Below are 16,731 nucleotides of genomic sequence, written 5' to 3' on the forward strand. Positions count from 1 at the left end.
AATTTCAGCGTTTTTAAAAATTCATCCCCTAAAGGTTAAGAGTTGGTCTTAAACAGGGGTTAAGAGTTGGTACAGGGTTCAAATTTTATTTAAAGCTAGGAACTTAAAACTTCGTAAATAGGTAGTTAGGTAGTAGGTTTTATTAAACAGTGGACTTGAAAATCTTCTAGGGGTTGAGAGAGATTATATCGAGAACAATTTTATTCAGTTAGGGGCTTGAAACTTCGTAGCCAGGTTGTGAAAGACAAATCTCATGCGTTGTATAATAATTAACAAATGATTAACTGTCCCTACTGCTATCTTTTGCTGCATAATGTTCTAAGCTAATGTAGAATTTATAACCATCAATATACAAATCCACGCGTACGAAGTCGCGGGCAACAGCTACTAATAGCATACGAAAAATCGTGTGACGTGGTGACATGGAAACGTAGCCGAGTAACGGTTGAAGTTGAATATAGCCAGTAGTCGAGTCTAGCCTCCTGCAGGCTGTGAGGCACTTTTTAAATTGATTAACTAGTTGTAGGCTGCAAACTCATACTACATATAGCAACAGTCTGTCTTATGTGTACAGATACAAACATATAATAGTGCAATAGGATGCGTAGTTTTGTCGTTAAGGTATATCGAGCTAACTTCTAAAACGGGTCAATTTTGAATATAATAAAATATGTATCTACTAAATTAGAAGCATTTTGTGTTATAGCAACGGTAAGCAAGATATGCCTTGTTGAGCGTTGCAACAAGTACCTAGTGTAAGTGTAACCAAGTCATGAACTGCTTCTGGTTTAGTACCTAAATATAAGTCTTTTAAAATTAACCCGTTTTCTAATTTACTGCCCAATTCACCTTACCATTGCCAGATTCAGTATTTATTTTGGAATAATGCAAGCAAAGTTCAAGCAGAGTTGGATATCCAAGATTCCAAATATCCTTTAATTTTAATGGTTCGCCCCAAAGCCAATTGTTTTAATTATATTTGCTTTTGATTATAGTTAGTAACTTTATAATTTACAGGGTTTTCAAATGGAACGTTTATAGAACCAGTAATAACCGTAGCTCGCCGTAACAAAGGCTCGGTATGGTAATGAACCAATTTCATTAACTACCGATGTGGAGATAAGGTCTCATCGCCATTGCGGATGCTACTGCGTTTACGTTCATCTTAGAGATCTCGCGGATACGGCGCGACAACTGTTTACGTTCCATCTTGTGTATATGTCCGTGGTAGGTATTGTTGGCTTATCATTGGCAGGTATTGTGTAACAATGGAACTGTTAGCGATGTCTGTAAACTTATAGATACAATTTTAAAGTACCAGCACTGTAATAATAAAAACCTGTAACTATTTATATGCGTTCCGGAATATATTTTTAACAGTGGTTACTATAGGTTCAATAAATAAATTGTATTTTAGTAGATAGATATTATTACATAGAGAAAGACATATTTTCAGTCACGCCATATCTCCGAAACGACACACCACTAACAGGGGTTTTCAGAAATACTGATCCACGTCACTTTGTATCATTTGTTTTAAAATTTTATGAAACAACGATAATTAAAAACAGCGATAACACAATATTAAACTTGTTAGTCTGTTTCAGTTTTATTACTTGGAACATAAAGAATCATGATACGAACGCAACGAAAACCAGTTGGCTAACGCACCCAATTGGGTTAGTGATAACAGGCGATATCGAAACCACACTAAGGACTTTAGTAGGACATTAAAAAACAATTTTATGGATAGCAGTCAAACACCTCGACTAACTTAAAAAATTGGTTATATTTTTATTGGTTGCTTAGGTATTAGTTTTTTGTTTGTGAAACAGTTTTGAATTAAAGTGTGTGGCTTCATTGATAATCTAGGAGAGTACTTTATTATTTATTTATTTGGTAGCCTGTTGTGTCCCACTGCTGGGCAAAGGCCTCCCTCTCTTTCTTCCACGCGTCTCGTTCTAGGGCAATATTAGGCCAATCTGCCCTAAAGGCGTCCAGATCGTGCCGCCATCTCCTTCGAGGTCTACCGTTACGCCGCACTATGTTCGGTGTCCACTCAGTAGTTTTCTTGGCCCACAAGTCGTTTGGCATACGGCAGATGTGTCCGGCCCAGTCCCATTTGGAGAGTACTTAGAATAGATAAAGTCAAATACTTTCAGTTTAGCTGCTTAGGTCATAGGTACGTACACTAGTGTTGTCTGTCTGCTTGTCTGTGTTTCTAATTTCTATGCTATGCCGCTATGCCTGCAGGTAGGAAAATAAATATGTTTTACATTGAATTACCAAGACTGGATAGAATTTAAAATGGATCAAGAAATAAGAAGACTAAACTAAAACAATTTTTTTTCTTAAGTTATTCCTAGATTTCCTAGGCATCACCTAGGCTAGGCTAGGCCAGAAGCAGGTAGGGGTCGGTGGCCTGTGCGGATGCGCGTGCGTCTGTGCGCCGTCTATTCGTGCTTCCGGCGCGCATTCAGGATGTGACGACTAAATCTCTGTTCGCGCCAAACGTTCGAACATGCGATGCATCGGACAATCTGCGACTTTACAATGATGCTTGTTTCATCCTATGTGTCCTTACTGTTAGCCGTCTAGTTAGTTACGTTACGCGGTAACACTTCACGGCATTTGGGAACCATGTTATCGTCCCGCATAATTTTGTAATTATATTATTATTTACCAGTAGGTTCTGCCCGAGACTTTGTCAGCGTGGAATAATGATGATAATTGATAAAAACTACCCTCCCTCCCGAGCCTCTGCAACCTATCTTCATATCAAATTACATCTCAATTTAACAGTTTATTAACCGTGAAAGAGGTAACAGACATACAGACAGAGTTACTTTTGCATTCATAATACATAGAAGGGATGTCACCAGTCACAAGACAGTGCCAAGAAAAAAACGTAATCTAGGTACTTAACCAATTGAATAATGCGCTTCAAGTTACCTCAATTTTGCGTTTACATAGTTCGGTTAGCACATGATTGGATCTTGGTCGACATATCAATAGGGACTTTTGTGCTGTTACATTACAGTATTATTAAACACAATAATGCAATATAAAGAATCCGTTTTAAAACATCGACCGCCAACAAAGGCAGAGGTGTGTGGCGGACGGGCCGCGTCCATCACACCACATTACCATATGTAAATCCGCGTCATGGCGCACTGTATGCTAACAGTTTTTGCGTGTACCTACACCGACGAACAGTCCATGATAATGTTTGTTCGTCTTTCTTTTGTTTTCGACGTTTTATGTCAAAAGAACAGGGTACGTTCGAACCCGAATAAAAACACCGCAGTAATAAGTCTTGGTCGTTTATATATGAAGTCTAACTATTATCATTATCACTTTTTACGGAGATTCTTTCACGATTCGCGTCGCGAAGCATTTACCAAGAAACGTCATTGTGTGAGCATTATACGCTAGCACCTAGCGCAAATGTGCTCTAATGGTAGTTCCTATACAATACGATAAATATAGTCCATAACTTAAGGTGCCGATTTTATGGCTTTCTCTTATTATCGACTATATGCACTATTTTACGCTAATAATTGACAGCAGCTCCCGGCAATTCTTGAGGCTTTATACGGTCTTTAAAAAAGATATTGCAACTAACTATACTGATTTTCTTCAAGATTTATGGCGAGATAATTTCTTTGTATAAATTGAAGTACTAAGCTCTAAGATGTTATTAGCTCAGCAATGTGGAAAGCCAGAAAAATGTGCGGTAGATAAAGATATTAAACAAGACAAATGTTGTAGGATTTAGGAAACGCGAAATTCGATATTTTCGACACCTCTCAAATCATATCCTAATATATTTTATTCCTTACATCACCGAAATCTCTCGCTTCATTAGTTTCATTACGAATAGGTTAAATAGGTAGGTGAGGTAGTCCTTACTAATAATAGTTTGCTGACAATTTTTTGCAAGTTCCGTACTCTTACGGGCTGTTGTGAGCTTTGGATTGAAAGTCACACCTTATAAGCGCTAGGCTACCAGCGCTCTTGTCTTGGACCATAAACACCTTATCGCAAAGACATACATAGTTAGGTACTTCGAGCCACCCCCCACTAGCTTCTAACGAGCGTCGTCGGCGTCTAATCAACTTTAGGGCTGCTGCTCGACGCGACGTTAGCGCAACTGCGCAGCGACGCTAGTTTTAGACGCCGACGGTCGGAAGACGCGTGTGGGGCGGCTCTTATGGTTCAGCTCAGTTAGAACGTTGCTGTTAGAACGTGGTCTAATAACTCACCTTTGGGCACGCCGAGGCGCAGCTGCTCCTTCTCCCAGGAGGCGAAGGTAGCCTTCAGCGCCTCGGCCATCTTCTTGTTGGTGCCGGGCGTCAGCGGGGGCACCTGCGATGGGATGTCTGCAACAATCAACCAGATTTAAGTTAACGTACTTCTTTTATTAATAAAACTTCAAAACAGGGAGGTGTATGAAAACACCCAAGGGGGGTGCGACACCTATGGCAGGTCACGGGGGAAGTAAGTAAATACCCCTTGCCAAAATAATGAAGATGAAGGAGGAGGGGTGCAAAAAGCAGTTTGGGGCCACCTAAATAAGCTTGCCACAGTAGGGTTTTTGTTCTTACTTGTTCATCACAGGAATTGTGGAATCGCTGTCGTCGGATACGACAGGGCGGTTTTTAACATACATATTTAATTATTGTTAACTATGGAATGTGACTCAGAGGGAATTAATAATTTTTAATAAGTTACCTATTCTAGTGATTTAAAACAACTGCAACACAAGAATTAAACAGGGACTTCAACATGCAAGTGGTTTATTAATTCAGCCCCATTCTTATATCGGGCGAGACATTGTGTATGTTTATGTTGTCGTACTAAAACGCGCTTCACTATGTTAATATATTCAAGAGGCAACTTTATTTCTACTCAAGAATCTATATTAATGGAGATAAAATCAATCTGTTCGAGTATGTAGCGGGTAAATAATGAGATACACGACGTTTAAACATGACGCTCGAATTTTCGGTGATTACGGCACCTCGTACATTGAAAGCGGATCTAGTTTAGGACGAAACTCACATTGACAAGATCATTGCCACTTGAATTAATGAAAGCGACATCCGAACGTCTGAATTATGTCTCGGCGTGCATTAAGTACCCAACGAATTAAACAGCGTAACTCTTTTTGAGCTGATGGCTACGAATAAAATAAATCAGAGATAAACAAGTGAGATTAAATCTTGTAGTTGTGTTGCAGCGCAGGCTTCATTCATGGCTGTGTTGGTGTGTGTAGTCGTGTTGGTATGTGTGTGTGTGTGCGGCTCTCTTGCGCACCTGCCGACCAGTTCTGAGATGCGGAGATTTGTGCGCCTCTCCCACGGTCGCTGCCCGGACTCTGATCCTCTGGCGGCTACTTCTCATATCATTTAACTTTTCTAAGACAGTTCTATATTTGATCTTATAAATAAAACATATTCTACAAGAATTAGGGATTCAAATTAGTGTCGTTTATATTTTAAATGTTGTCGCGGTATTTATGGGAACATATTTGTCGAAATATTTTATGAGGTAGCAAACATGTCATACAGTCATATCGTTTAGATCCTATCTGATGTTGTTTTTGGATTCTTTATTCGATTTATGTTTGCATAGACGACGATAGCTACTATAAATTAATCTGATTATTATAAAATTAAATTTAATTAATTTTTAGCGACTCGTGAAGTCACTACATATTTTGCCTATTATTCATGGTCGTGAACTTTTATTTATCATCTTTATTAAAAGTTATTATCGGAAAAAAGAACTGATCATCTCCATCTCCCATATAACAATGGAAAGGTTATTGATCCAATAATTTCCAACAACAATGCTTCGTAAGCAGAAGCCGCAGGCGAAGGTTAGTTCATTACAAGCGCACAATTAATTGCATCGATCGGCGCGTGATTTACTCGCGCTATATTTCTCGCGCACCTGCGTTTGACTCATTAATGCATGCACCACAATGAATGCGCTAATGTGCCCGTAATGATGTCCGTCGTTATGGATTTTCTTCTTTATGTGTTATCTAGATCCGCCTTTGAGCGAGCATTCGAAAGAGATTATCCGGTGAGCCGGTGGTATTTTAAAGGGTTTTATTCTGACTTTCTGTAACAGTTTAACTTCGAGATTTATGGATGAGCATAGAACTTTTAACTGGTGTGAATTTTTATTAAAAGTGAAAGTAAGAAAACTAAAAATCCAATAAGAATTTTATAGTCAGTGTTTCTTTGTTTGTATTTGTAGGATAAGTATGTTTGTGAATTAACATGGAGGTACTCGTATTTCAATTATCTCCAACGGGATGTTTAATGCTTAACATTTAAGTTTCGGAATGGCACTTCTCAGGATTAAGCAGAAAAACTAGGCAGCGGTAAGACCTCTGTTTCCTTAATTAAAGTAATTAGCGAGTGATTTCGGGTTCTTTTTTAATTGTCGCGAATGGTTTCCGATGAGGACCATCCGTTTGGTGCCGGTACCATGAGACGTATTCATTCATCATGGGCAATTCAGATTATGAGAAATAATGCCAGGAATACTTTGTTTGCTGTTGAAACAGGTTTCGCGGTAAAAGGCGTAAGATATGAATGAAACCACAGATGAGACCGATGGCATTGTGAGAGAATCAAGCACAGTTAGTTATAACTTATAATCACTTCACCTGTCGGATATCATCGGTACACTGTTTCTATAGTCTGGGTTACTTACTGCCAGATATATGGGTTCTGTTTTTATGCTCATAGGTACATGGAGGCCTTTGAATTGCCGCGGGATGGTAATGATTACAAAGTATAAAAACATCTTTCGCTATGCTGCTCTGGAATTATACTAGTATGTTTTTTATTATATAGCTTTTAATTACATTAGCACTCATCTTAGTCCTTAAAGTCCTCCTTGTCCAGCAATGTATCTTTGTAGCATGAATCGTAAACATTTAACATGAAAGTAACTAGTGGAAGAAACATACGGAAATTATCTGGAAGACGCATGGAGTAGTCCTAAGAGTATTCAAATATACATAACGTTTGTAAATAATTAGTAAATTTTCTTTCCTATCTACCTCCAGTAAAAGGGGCAGACATTCGATAAAAAATACGGCAAAAGCCAGTCAACATTTTCAAAGCAATTGTTTCAGGCAGATTAAGCACAACCTTGAGGGCCCCGAGGTCGAATGTGAAAGAGGGTCTGCTCACAAGAACGAACAACGCTGGACCCAATCGTGAATAGCGTAGATAACGGCACAATGGGCCGGAGATGCGCCTGGGCAGCGCCGAGGACGGCCTGAGCCTGACCTTCGGTTTTGGCTAATTGAGATTTAGGGGATTAGCTTCTATGACAGAAAATATATGATAGCCGTAGCTTAAATTTATTTATCTCTCCTCAGCTCAGATCTTTATTGCGTTTGCTATGCTATGAGTCTGAAGACTTTTCAATTTTATTGATAAATCATCTAAAACGCTCAACATGGCTACGGGGCTATTCATAAATTACGTCATTTCAAATTAGGGGGGGGGGGGGTCTGGACATCGGATGATGGTAGCATGACGTAGGAGGAAACGAGGTCATTCGAAGCATGATTTTTGGATGATTTTAGAGGGGGGGATGAACAGCCCCTACCCTCCTAAGACCCAGAGGTATTTGTTTTGTTTTTGAATTTGCAACCCTTAGTTATTCAATGAAAGTTAAAAATATTTTTTGGAATATGTACAAAAAATTGTACGCAGGGTCTTAGAGGAGGTTATAGCTATGTATTTATTTAAGTGATGAAAGTTTTATCAAATAATAAATGGCTTTATTTTGTTACCTACCATAAAAAGGGTTGGGAACAAACGCAATATAATCTTAAGAATTGGTAGGACTTAATAAAGTACTTTTCTTGTAATAACAATTTCGCTACACTTTATTGCTGCCTTGCGCTTTGAGTATCTTTATACTGTGTAACAGTACAACGGACTGTACGTCCATGTGAAGCCCTCAAGATCGCAAATGATAGCCTGGGCAGCGGTAACTGCATAAATAAGCAATATCTTCCCTTCAGAACAGTGGAACAAGGTTAATACTTACTTATAGACAAGCAAAAAGTCAAATTATCATAAAATAAGTTTGCGTTACAATCGGGCGCATCTTATCGCAGACAATGCACGCGAATCGCTATTGAATTTCTACATAACGTAATGCATTCTTGCCTTAGAAGAAGACCGTCGTAAACGTATAAAGGTTCCAAGTCGCATGGGACGGTATTTCGAAGGGCGTTGGGTAAATGCTCAGTATAAACGTATAGTGGGACAACAGGTGGTAAACAGGGGTTCGTAGGGGAACAGGCACTTGTTGCGCGTTGTAATTTATATCCGACAAACGTAATAGCTTTATTTTAGCTAGACTAAGAAGACAAAGGAATTGGCTACAAGGTCGAATGGCTGTTTTTTAGGGTGAATTGTGTCTATATAATTATGAATATTGTGCGACTCATTCCCTCTTTAGGTTCCACAACGGCATTCCACATGTATTATATGGATAGAGAAATACATCTCGTGAAAGGTCTTCTCTTCTCGCGAAAGGAGTCTTTAATAAAATAACTGCCGAAAAACTGCTTAAAAACACGGATAATTTGTAGCAGCGATACGGTATTTCGAAGACACGATACCTGCATTGCATTGATACAAACGCGCGATTGTTTCGAACGACTGCGAATAAAGGAATGGTGCAAGCAAAAAGACCTATGCATTTGCTCTAACGCTGCTACCGAATTATTATAGGTCGCATAGCCTCTGACCGCACACAATAGCGTCACACAACAAAGCTCGCGCCATGTCGCCCGCCATTGTTATTCTCCGTTTGAACTTGGTATGGTCGTGCGCGTGCGACGTTTCGCATTAGAATTATTTTTCTTTAATTGTTCATAATCATAGTCAGTTATAGCACATAAGAGGTATGATTTACAAGCTAGACACACTGTCGGATCTAATTATTATTCTGCTATGTTACAAGTTACAACTTGAAACCAACAGAATAGAATTTATAGTTTTAATCTTAAATAATGTTAATTGAGTTAATTCCACGTAAGTATGTTACGTGGAATGCAGCGCAACGTTGAAATTGAAACAGTCGTCAGGGGGGGGGGGCTTACTTCCATCGGTTTCTAATAAGGACGCCATGTCATAGCACTAGCTTAGTTAAAAATCCGTTACAACCATGTGAAAACTAATTACTTAATGTTTTCCCAAAACTGATCATTTGCTGGCTGTTATTCTCCCGCCACTCAACCATGAATGAGGGGTTCATAACGCGGTAAAATGTTATTTTACAAACGGCTGCGGCACTCATGTGGAAAATGAGTCCACAGAACACTTTGCATAACCATGCGTCAACTAATGTTTACTCATTTTTGTTAATTTTGAGGTGTTTGCTTACCTATATTTTTTTAGGTGTATTATCTACCTGTGTGTAATCTACATTCTACATGAGGATTTATCTGATCGATTTCGATAACAAGTAAAATGTATAAATTCTGTAAGACTGTAACCCGACCACATATTTTTGGTCATAAGAATTCAAAATAACCTTCATGTTATCTTGAAGTAAAGATGATAGCGTGTGAGTGATTTTTTGTATGCGACGAGTAGCGACCAAGGAGCTAAATCAGCGTGGCTAAATAGCTATAGACAAAAAAGCTATGATGCTTCAAATTAATAACAATGATAATGCTTCGATAACACATCGACGGTAGAAACTAAAGTAGCTGTTTGTTACATACCAAGAACAATAACCGACTCAACTATTCCCGCATGGCTGATTTAAGCTTCTCGAACTCGTTCAACTAGGTATATATTAGCCATATCTTCTAGCGATCTGTTGTTCACGAATGTAGGCGAGAGACCTTTGCTCAATGACAGAGGCGGCCCGGGCGCATCATCTCATTGAGCGCGCACCGGATGGGCCAATCAGCGTCGTGAATGGACGCCCCCGCGCATGTTCTGCTGCAGCGTTATTAGCTATACTACTAGTCTCTTTGTCATATCTGTGAATTGTTAGAGACAGTTTATGGCTCTTGGTGAGGAATGTGATGAATCGTAAAAGACGTTATAATGCCAAGGTTTTTGAAGACGAGGTCCACTTGAGAACTAAGACAAACATGAGCAAAATTAAGAAGGAATCGTGTCACTTATAGCATAGCATTAACTAATAGCACTTCGGCTTTGTACCCAAAGGTAATTTTATTTTAAACTGATGCAGCCACCAAATAATGCGGCGATCGGAGTTAGAAATGGCTACACCGGTTCATAAAATTATGTTAACGCGTCGTTTATGCGAAAAATGTATGACAAAACATATACATAGGTACCAACGCGTCACTATGTATGTGGCCGGTTCTCAACGATAAAACACCAAATAGCAAATTTAATGTAACCCGTCGTTTATCTAGGAACTCTTGATTGTCGTAGGTATTGCATATCGTCAGCTTTTACGGCTCTCTGTGTGGTGTGATCGGTGTGTGATCTATTGTAAAGCGTATTTCGTTTAACTGCGTTTGTCATATTACTGTAATGCATATTTGCTGTTAGAGGAATTCTATACGGGATTGAAAGGCTAGGCACACTGGGAGGGCTGCCATAAACTTAGTTGAAATCACTAGCTATCATAGTAGAACATGCTCGTATCAACGCTGCATTGTGCTTAGTAGAAGTGGAATCATGAAAACGTCGAGTATAACTCAACGATAATAGACAATTTTGCTGACTGTAATGTTTCGACGTAGTTATGCCTGCAACTTATGCTTGGTATTCTGAAGTTAAAATAACTAATTATAGGTAGGTATGTGGTGGACTGCAAGAGTCAAATGCACTTGTCAAGAACATACGTTTTCGCTTGCACCTAACTTGTATGAACTAGTATGAACTTCATACTATGAAGTCACTGCAGAATAGTGTTCCAATTCGTCAGTGGGCATTCTTAGCTAACTCTGAAGTCTGAACCTCAAATCGAAGATAAGTTTAGATTCATACCGAAGGTTCAAGGGTAAATGAAGAATACAAGTATACATTCTAATCTAGAGAAAAACTCTAATCGGTACCTAAATGTCCATTAGTTATTTTATTTTCCTAAAACATTAACATTTCTCTCAAAACTTATCATAGATGAAGGCAGGCTTAGACGATTTTTGGTTTGGATTGTTTACATCGTACAATCCGCTACTAACCAGCTAGAATAAAAACATTGTCTTCCAACATTCTCAGGCGCACACGCACGCCAAGGTCCTCACTTTCAAGATCAACGGAGCATGCGGAGTAAGGCATAATTACGGTAATGATCGTTGCTCAACGGTTCAGCCCTGTTTCAAAATGCGTCAAGGGCATAAACTAATCTTTTGATGGGTAATACCTAATGGCACTCTGAAGACACTATAGACGTGTAACTAGATTTGGTTGGATGGTGCAGCCTTTTATGACCACGTCAGGTCATTACGATAAATTTCAGCAAACGATCAGAGAAAAACAGATTTGAATAATAGATTATTTTTAGATCTAAAAATGTATAATAAGCAGAGATGTGAAAAATACTTTATATTATTATTATTATTATTTATTATTATTTTATTTGATACACTAGCAGCTCTTGGAGCTGATGCGTGTATATCGAAGCACTTGTATTTTATTTTATTTTGCACTTTTTAAAGTTCTAAAATGTGCATCCAGTCTATTTTTGAAAATGTTGACCGATGGTGCACTAACAACAGTCTCTGGTAGAGAGTTCCACACATTTACCACACGATAAAAAGTATTTAAATACAAAATACAAATACTTCCTTGATATACTATTTCAAATGCAAAATACAAAATAGTTTTTGAATTTGTATTTAAAATACAAAATACGAAATAGGTATTTTCAAAATACTTTTTAAAAATACAAATACTTTGCGATAAAAGGTACTCTGAATAGTGAATACCTCGTCTGAATTAAAAAGTATTACTCAAAATATCCGAATTGAAAAGACTCTCTTCATTCTTTGAAAACAGTACTGTGTCAATCAGTCCTCTAAGTGCAAATTTCTAGTTGTTTGCTCATATTAACCGGAAGGATGGATGGATGATGGTTTATAACGGACAATTTTTAAAAGCATTAATTTAGATTTGTAATGTTTTACAGCTAGTATAATGCCTCTCGTTAGTGTGATGAAAACGTCTCGTTTGTGCAAAAAAGTTTCATCAGGGCAGAAAAGTTTGTTCTCCTCTCGTACCTTGAAACCCTCGCAACACTCAAGATTCCACTTTTTTAACCACTCGCTACGCTTGTGGTCATGTGCGACGTTACTAAACAGATTCAACAGTATGAGAGAGTTGCCAGGATTGTAACATCAGAAGAGATTGTAACTCCTACCTACATTACCTACTATAAAGTATTTTGTATTTTGAAAATAGAAAATAGGTCCCAAAAACTATTTCAAATAAAATACAAAATAGTTTTCTTCAAAAGGTATTTAAATACAAAATAGGTATTTTGCATTTAGTATTTGCATTTTAAATACAAGTATTTCAAATAAGTCACATCTCTGATAATAAGTAGTTAAAGAAACATGAGCTGCGATAGACTTTGGGAGCACCTATACTTAACTGGGTGTGTTAGGTACTTGATCTAGGGCACAACAATCTATTTTACTTTTTATTTTATTTTATTCGGGATGCTTACTGCCTAATATACATAGGTTGATAGACTTATCTGCTAAATGCAAATTACAAGCAAGCTTCATGTATTTTATAAAGTTCTGATAAAAATATACGTAACATTTATAAATTTGGATTGGATCCTATAACTACTTCGTAAGTACTTATAAAATGTGAAAGCTAAAACTTTGTAACAGCATTTCGCTAACAATTAAAAAAATATGTTGATTGGAATTGTACCGATGGCTTACCGGTAGGTAGCTAGGTAATAGGTACCGTCCCAATATCTTTATTATTACTAGAACCCTAACAACCATCTAGAAGCAATTCAAGCGTGTAAAACATCAAATAGGCACCCATTCGTGTTCAAACGATACGATACGCGATATTAATTCATGTGTTCATATTTTTCTTGCGGTCACGGGTGGTTCACATTCGGGACAAGTACGTGAAACCGAGAGCGTTGCGTCAGCCCCGAGGATGATACTCGCCATTTTCACAACCAACAATAACCGACTTCCAATTTCGAATCCGATGGCCAATATGGCCGATTGACAGTAACGTTAAATTTATATCCGACGCGGTATAAATATTATTTGAATTTTTACTTCGACATTTACTTATTTTTTACTACGTAAATAGCTTCATTGGTTCTGATCTGCCAGTTATAAAATAGTAGACTGCAAACTATTTAAACATCAAACTTTAATTAGCATTTATGTTGTGTTACTGTGTATCGTTAATTTAATTGACCATGTAGAATCTTGACGTAAATAGCATATACTTACGCTGTGACACTTACAATATAATTATGTATAGCTTGCTGCATAAGTACCTACGAAGTTCAGTTAGGTTCGACATTTTAAAAAGTTTGTTTATGCACTAAACACTTACCTTTTGGCTTACTGAAAGCTTTCATCATGACTTTGATTCCCATGCCTGCAATGGCCGCTGGTCGCCTCCACGCGAGTCTGCCCTGACCCGCAGCGTACTCAACTTGCTTCAACAGATTTCTGCCCTCACTGAGTCTTTATCACTTATTTAATATATACAAACGTCTTTTCTATTCACAAATAACTTAATTTAGATAAGATCATTAAATATCACAACTGTTTCTTTCTTACAATTCTCCGGTCAGTCTAAACACTCTTCACTGTTTTTCATTTTGTCGATGTTCGTGTCACGTCACGGTGGAAAAGTTCGTTATTGTTTTATTACAGTTCATGGTTGTTGAAATTGCTACACCTGCATTTGAAAAAAAATGGTTAAGTGGATTTTGTACTCGACTGTCTGCCGTGCCATAAATATTCCGAAAAGAACAGTTAACAATAACGCAGATAGGTAACTATTAACTAATTCTTGACATGGTAAAGCTCTTCACTGGCTATTAGCGAGTCTAGTGTACAAAGAGCGATATTCAAATTGCGGTAAACATTCCCACAGGTGTGAGCCGAGTGCCGACACACGCTTCCGGCCCGGTACCCCACTTACCCCAGCCACCCCGTCCCCCACTACCCCCGACTCCCCTACCCCACGTTCCCACTTCCCACCCTCGCTGCGGGCTCGGGGATGTTCCCACACCGACTGTGAGCCGTGACGGGCTATTTTGCTAACTTCTATAAGTGTCCAGGCACTTTTAGTTTTATAACCAGCTCCTAAGTGTTTGATGTAGGCACGCTGCGGTTTGCAAAAGTTCAAATTTTGGTGCAGGAAAAACAATTCACTTTAATGAAGTTTGAAATTATTTTTTACTTAAACACAAAACGGTCCTGTCTTAAATGTATTCAATGAAATTTTAATATTATAAAAGTCAATAACTGTAGGTACAGTAATCGATACTAAATTAATACCCACATAATAATAGATCTATAAACATTTTAATCAAACGTATTACATGCATAAAACATGTTAATAGCATCACAAATTGATAAAATTGCTGCTCCGTACAGTTCAAGGGTTAAATATCATCATTTCATCTCCAAACACTCTATTAACTGTTTGGGAAGGGTTGGTTGTAGTGGATGTAACCTATTGAGCATAAGTATTGTTAATCAGTTAGTAGAGTACTTTTTAATAAACGTAGTGTTTGTAGATTTTAACTCTCGCACGATCATTAAATAAACTCTTTCTCACGCACCCAGACATTTTTGAAAAAGTATCTACCCATGTTTAATAGATGTTCGATTTAAGATTCGATAAGTCTGTAACCTACAGTACTTTTTAAATTTATTACTCTTAATTTAAATTCGGTCTATGATTGGTCAGTTTAATCATACTCTTGTATCTCGTGAGTATACAATATCGGTCGTCGCCGACTGCCCAATGTGCCTCCAATCTAACTTACTTAGCGAGATGGGGGCGACGAATTGCTCTCAATAAAAATCACATTTGGAACTGATGCCATATCACTCACATGATGGACGGACAGACAAATAGCGCTGGCATTTGCCACTAATATTTATGACAACGTCAATTAAGGTAGGTTCCATTGAAATCAGAATTATCAAAGGAGAACTAAGCCATTTGCACTTGTTTTCTCCTATGGTTATGTGTGTTTTGTAATATATTCATAACTGTAACTATCGTTTTTTTAATAAAAAAATATTCCTTAACTACAAATAATAAAAATGGTAAGATTAATTTAGCATATAAGACGAATGTATCAAGCAACAAATTTAGTTGATAAAATCCCACACACCACTAAATTAGGTGTCTAGACATAGCTTGACGACTTACGGTTTCCGAGAATACATATGTATACCTACATACCTAGGTAGATTTCGGTTAATGAAAGCTGATACTGAGATTTATTTAAAACTTTTTAATGGTAGGTAACTTTAATATAAATGTGACTTGTGTCAAACGCTACTTATTTATCGTGTCAATCGAGGAAAATTTGCGTTATTTTTCACCGTTTTCATAATATCTTATACCTTTAAACGAGCAATTCTTGTTTATTTATATATGTATTTCGGGGATCTCGGAAACGGCTCGGGGGTTTTTGGAAGCGAAAAATCGATCTAGCTAGGTGTTATCTCTGGGAAAACGCTCATTTTTGAGTTTTTATATGTCTCGCAGATATTTATGATAAAACTATCAAACAAATAGCTACATGCTAGATAGATTGGTACGTAGTTCAGTTCAGACAACAGTAGCTAAGTATCGCTCAATAGGTCCCACCGAGTCCAATATTGGAGGACAATGGTTGAATACATCGTCTCTACTCGTCATGCAGAGTAAAGCGCATTTTGTATTATTAAAGGTCATACGAGTTTAACCACGGCTCTTTGTGCTATCTATTCGTAATAAATCTTGGGCTTCTTAAGCTTATTGCTTCGTAATTTCGTTTTTTGTCCAATCAAAAGGTATGGCGTGGCGTGCGACCCTAAACTCTGCCAGGATTGTATTTCGGCGATATTTATGTATTATATTTTTTGTATTTATTCTTCATTCACATCGAAAAGCACAGCGTGAAAGGATTAAATCGCTTTATGGGTTTAGATTTATTTACTCATATTATTGACAAAAATGATTTACTTATACGTTTGGCTACCGTTTACTAAGGTACTTATTTTGCATTTCAAATGCATTACCTTTTTTTTCTCACTTCCATATTTGATTTATAAATGTAACGAAAATTTTGTTTGCTGCAGTACACTACTCGGAGGCGAAGATTTTACCATGACAGATCTTCGTTTCTAAACGAAGATCCAAATACACTCTAGTGTATTTGGATCGCAACTTTAATAAAGTATGAAAAATTACATGACATTTCGTCGCACCTGTCATCCCGATACATTTTTACTTTTCGATGTCGATAAACGATTGTCATCGTGGCTACGGTAGTTAAAAAAATCTTTATCAACAAGATCGTGTAGTAAAGTGTCTAAATAAAGCATTATCTTGTAATCCATTATCGTTGCGGGTTAATCGGTCCGAGATTGCCGGGTCAACTAACTCGATTGTCGCGGCCAATTTGTCCGCCTGCACGCCTCGGCGACAGCGATTCGTTCACCAATAAATCTACCGATACCAGTAGGGCTCTGGA

General features: G+C 37.8%; 1 protein-coding gene across 4 annotated transcripts in view; it reads right to left on the minus strand.

The window, feature by feature from the left end:
• The window catches only part of LOC134655904 (ETS-like protein pointed), a 180,006-nt gene that overhangs the window by 41,262 nt on the left and 122,013 nt on the right, over positions 1-16,731 (minus strand). For 2 of the 4 annotated variants that reach the window (XM_063511403.1, XM_063511402.1), the window contains exon 4: positions 4,266-4,382. In XM_063511403.1, coding sequence (XP_063367473.1) covers positions 4,266-4,382 — 117 coding nt within the window. Of the gene's footprint in view, positions 1-4,265; positions 4,383-13,577; positions 13,929-16,731 lie in introns of those variants that run through there. The other 2 variants (XM_063511404.1, XM_063511405.1) reach the window with 2 other exon arrangements.

The sequence above is a fragment of the Cydia amplana genome, chromosome 17 (assembly GCF_948474715.1).
Source record: "Cydia amplana chromosome 17, ilCydAmpl1.1, whole genome shotgun sequence".
Classification (NCBI taxonomy): Eukaryota; Metazoa; Arthropoda; class Insecta; order Lepidoptera; family Tortricidae; genus Cydia; species Cydia amplana.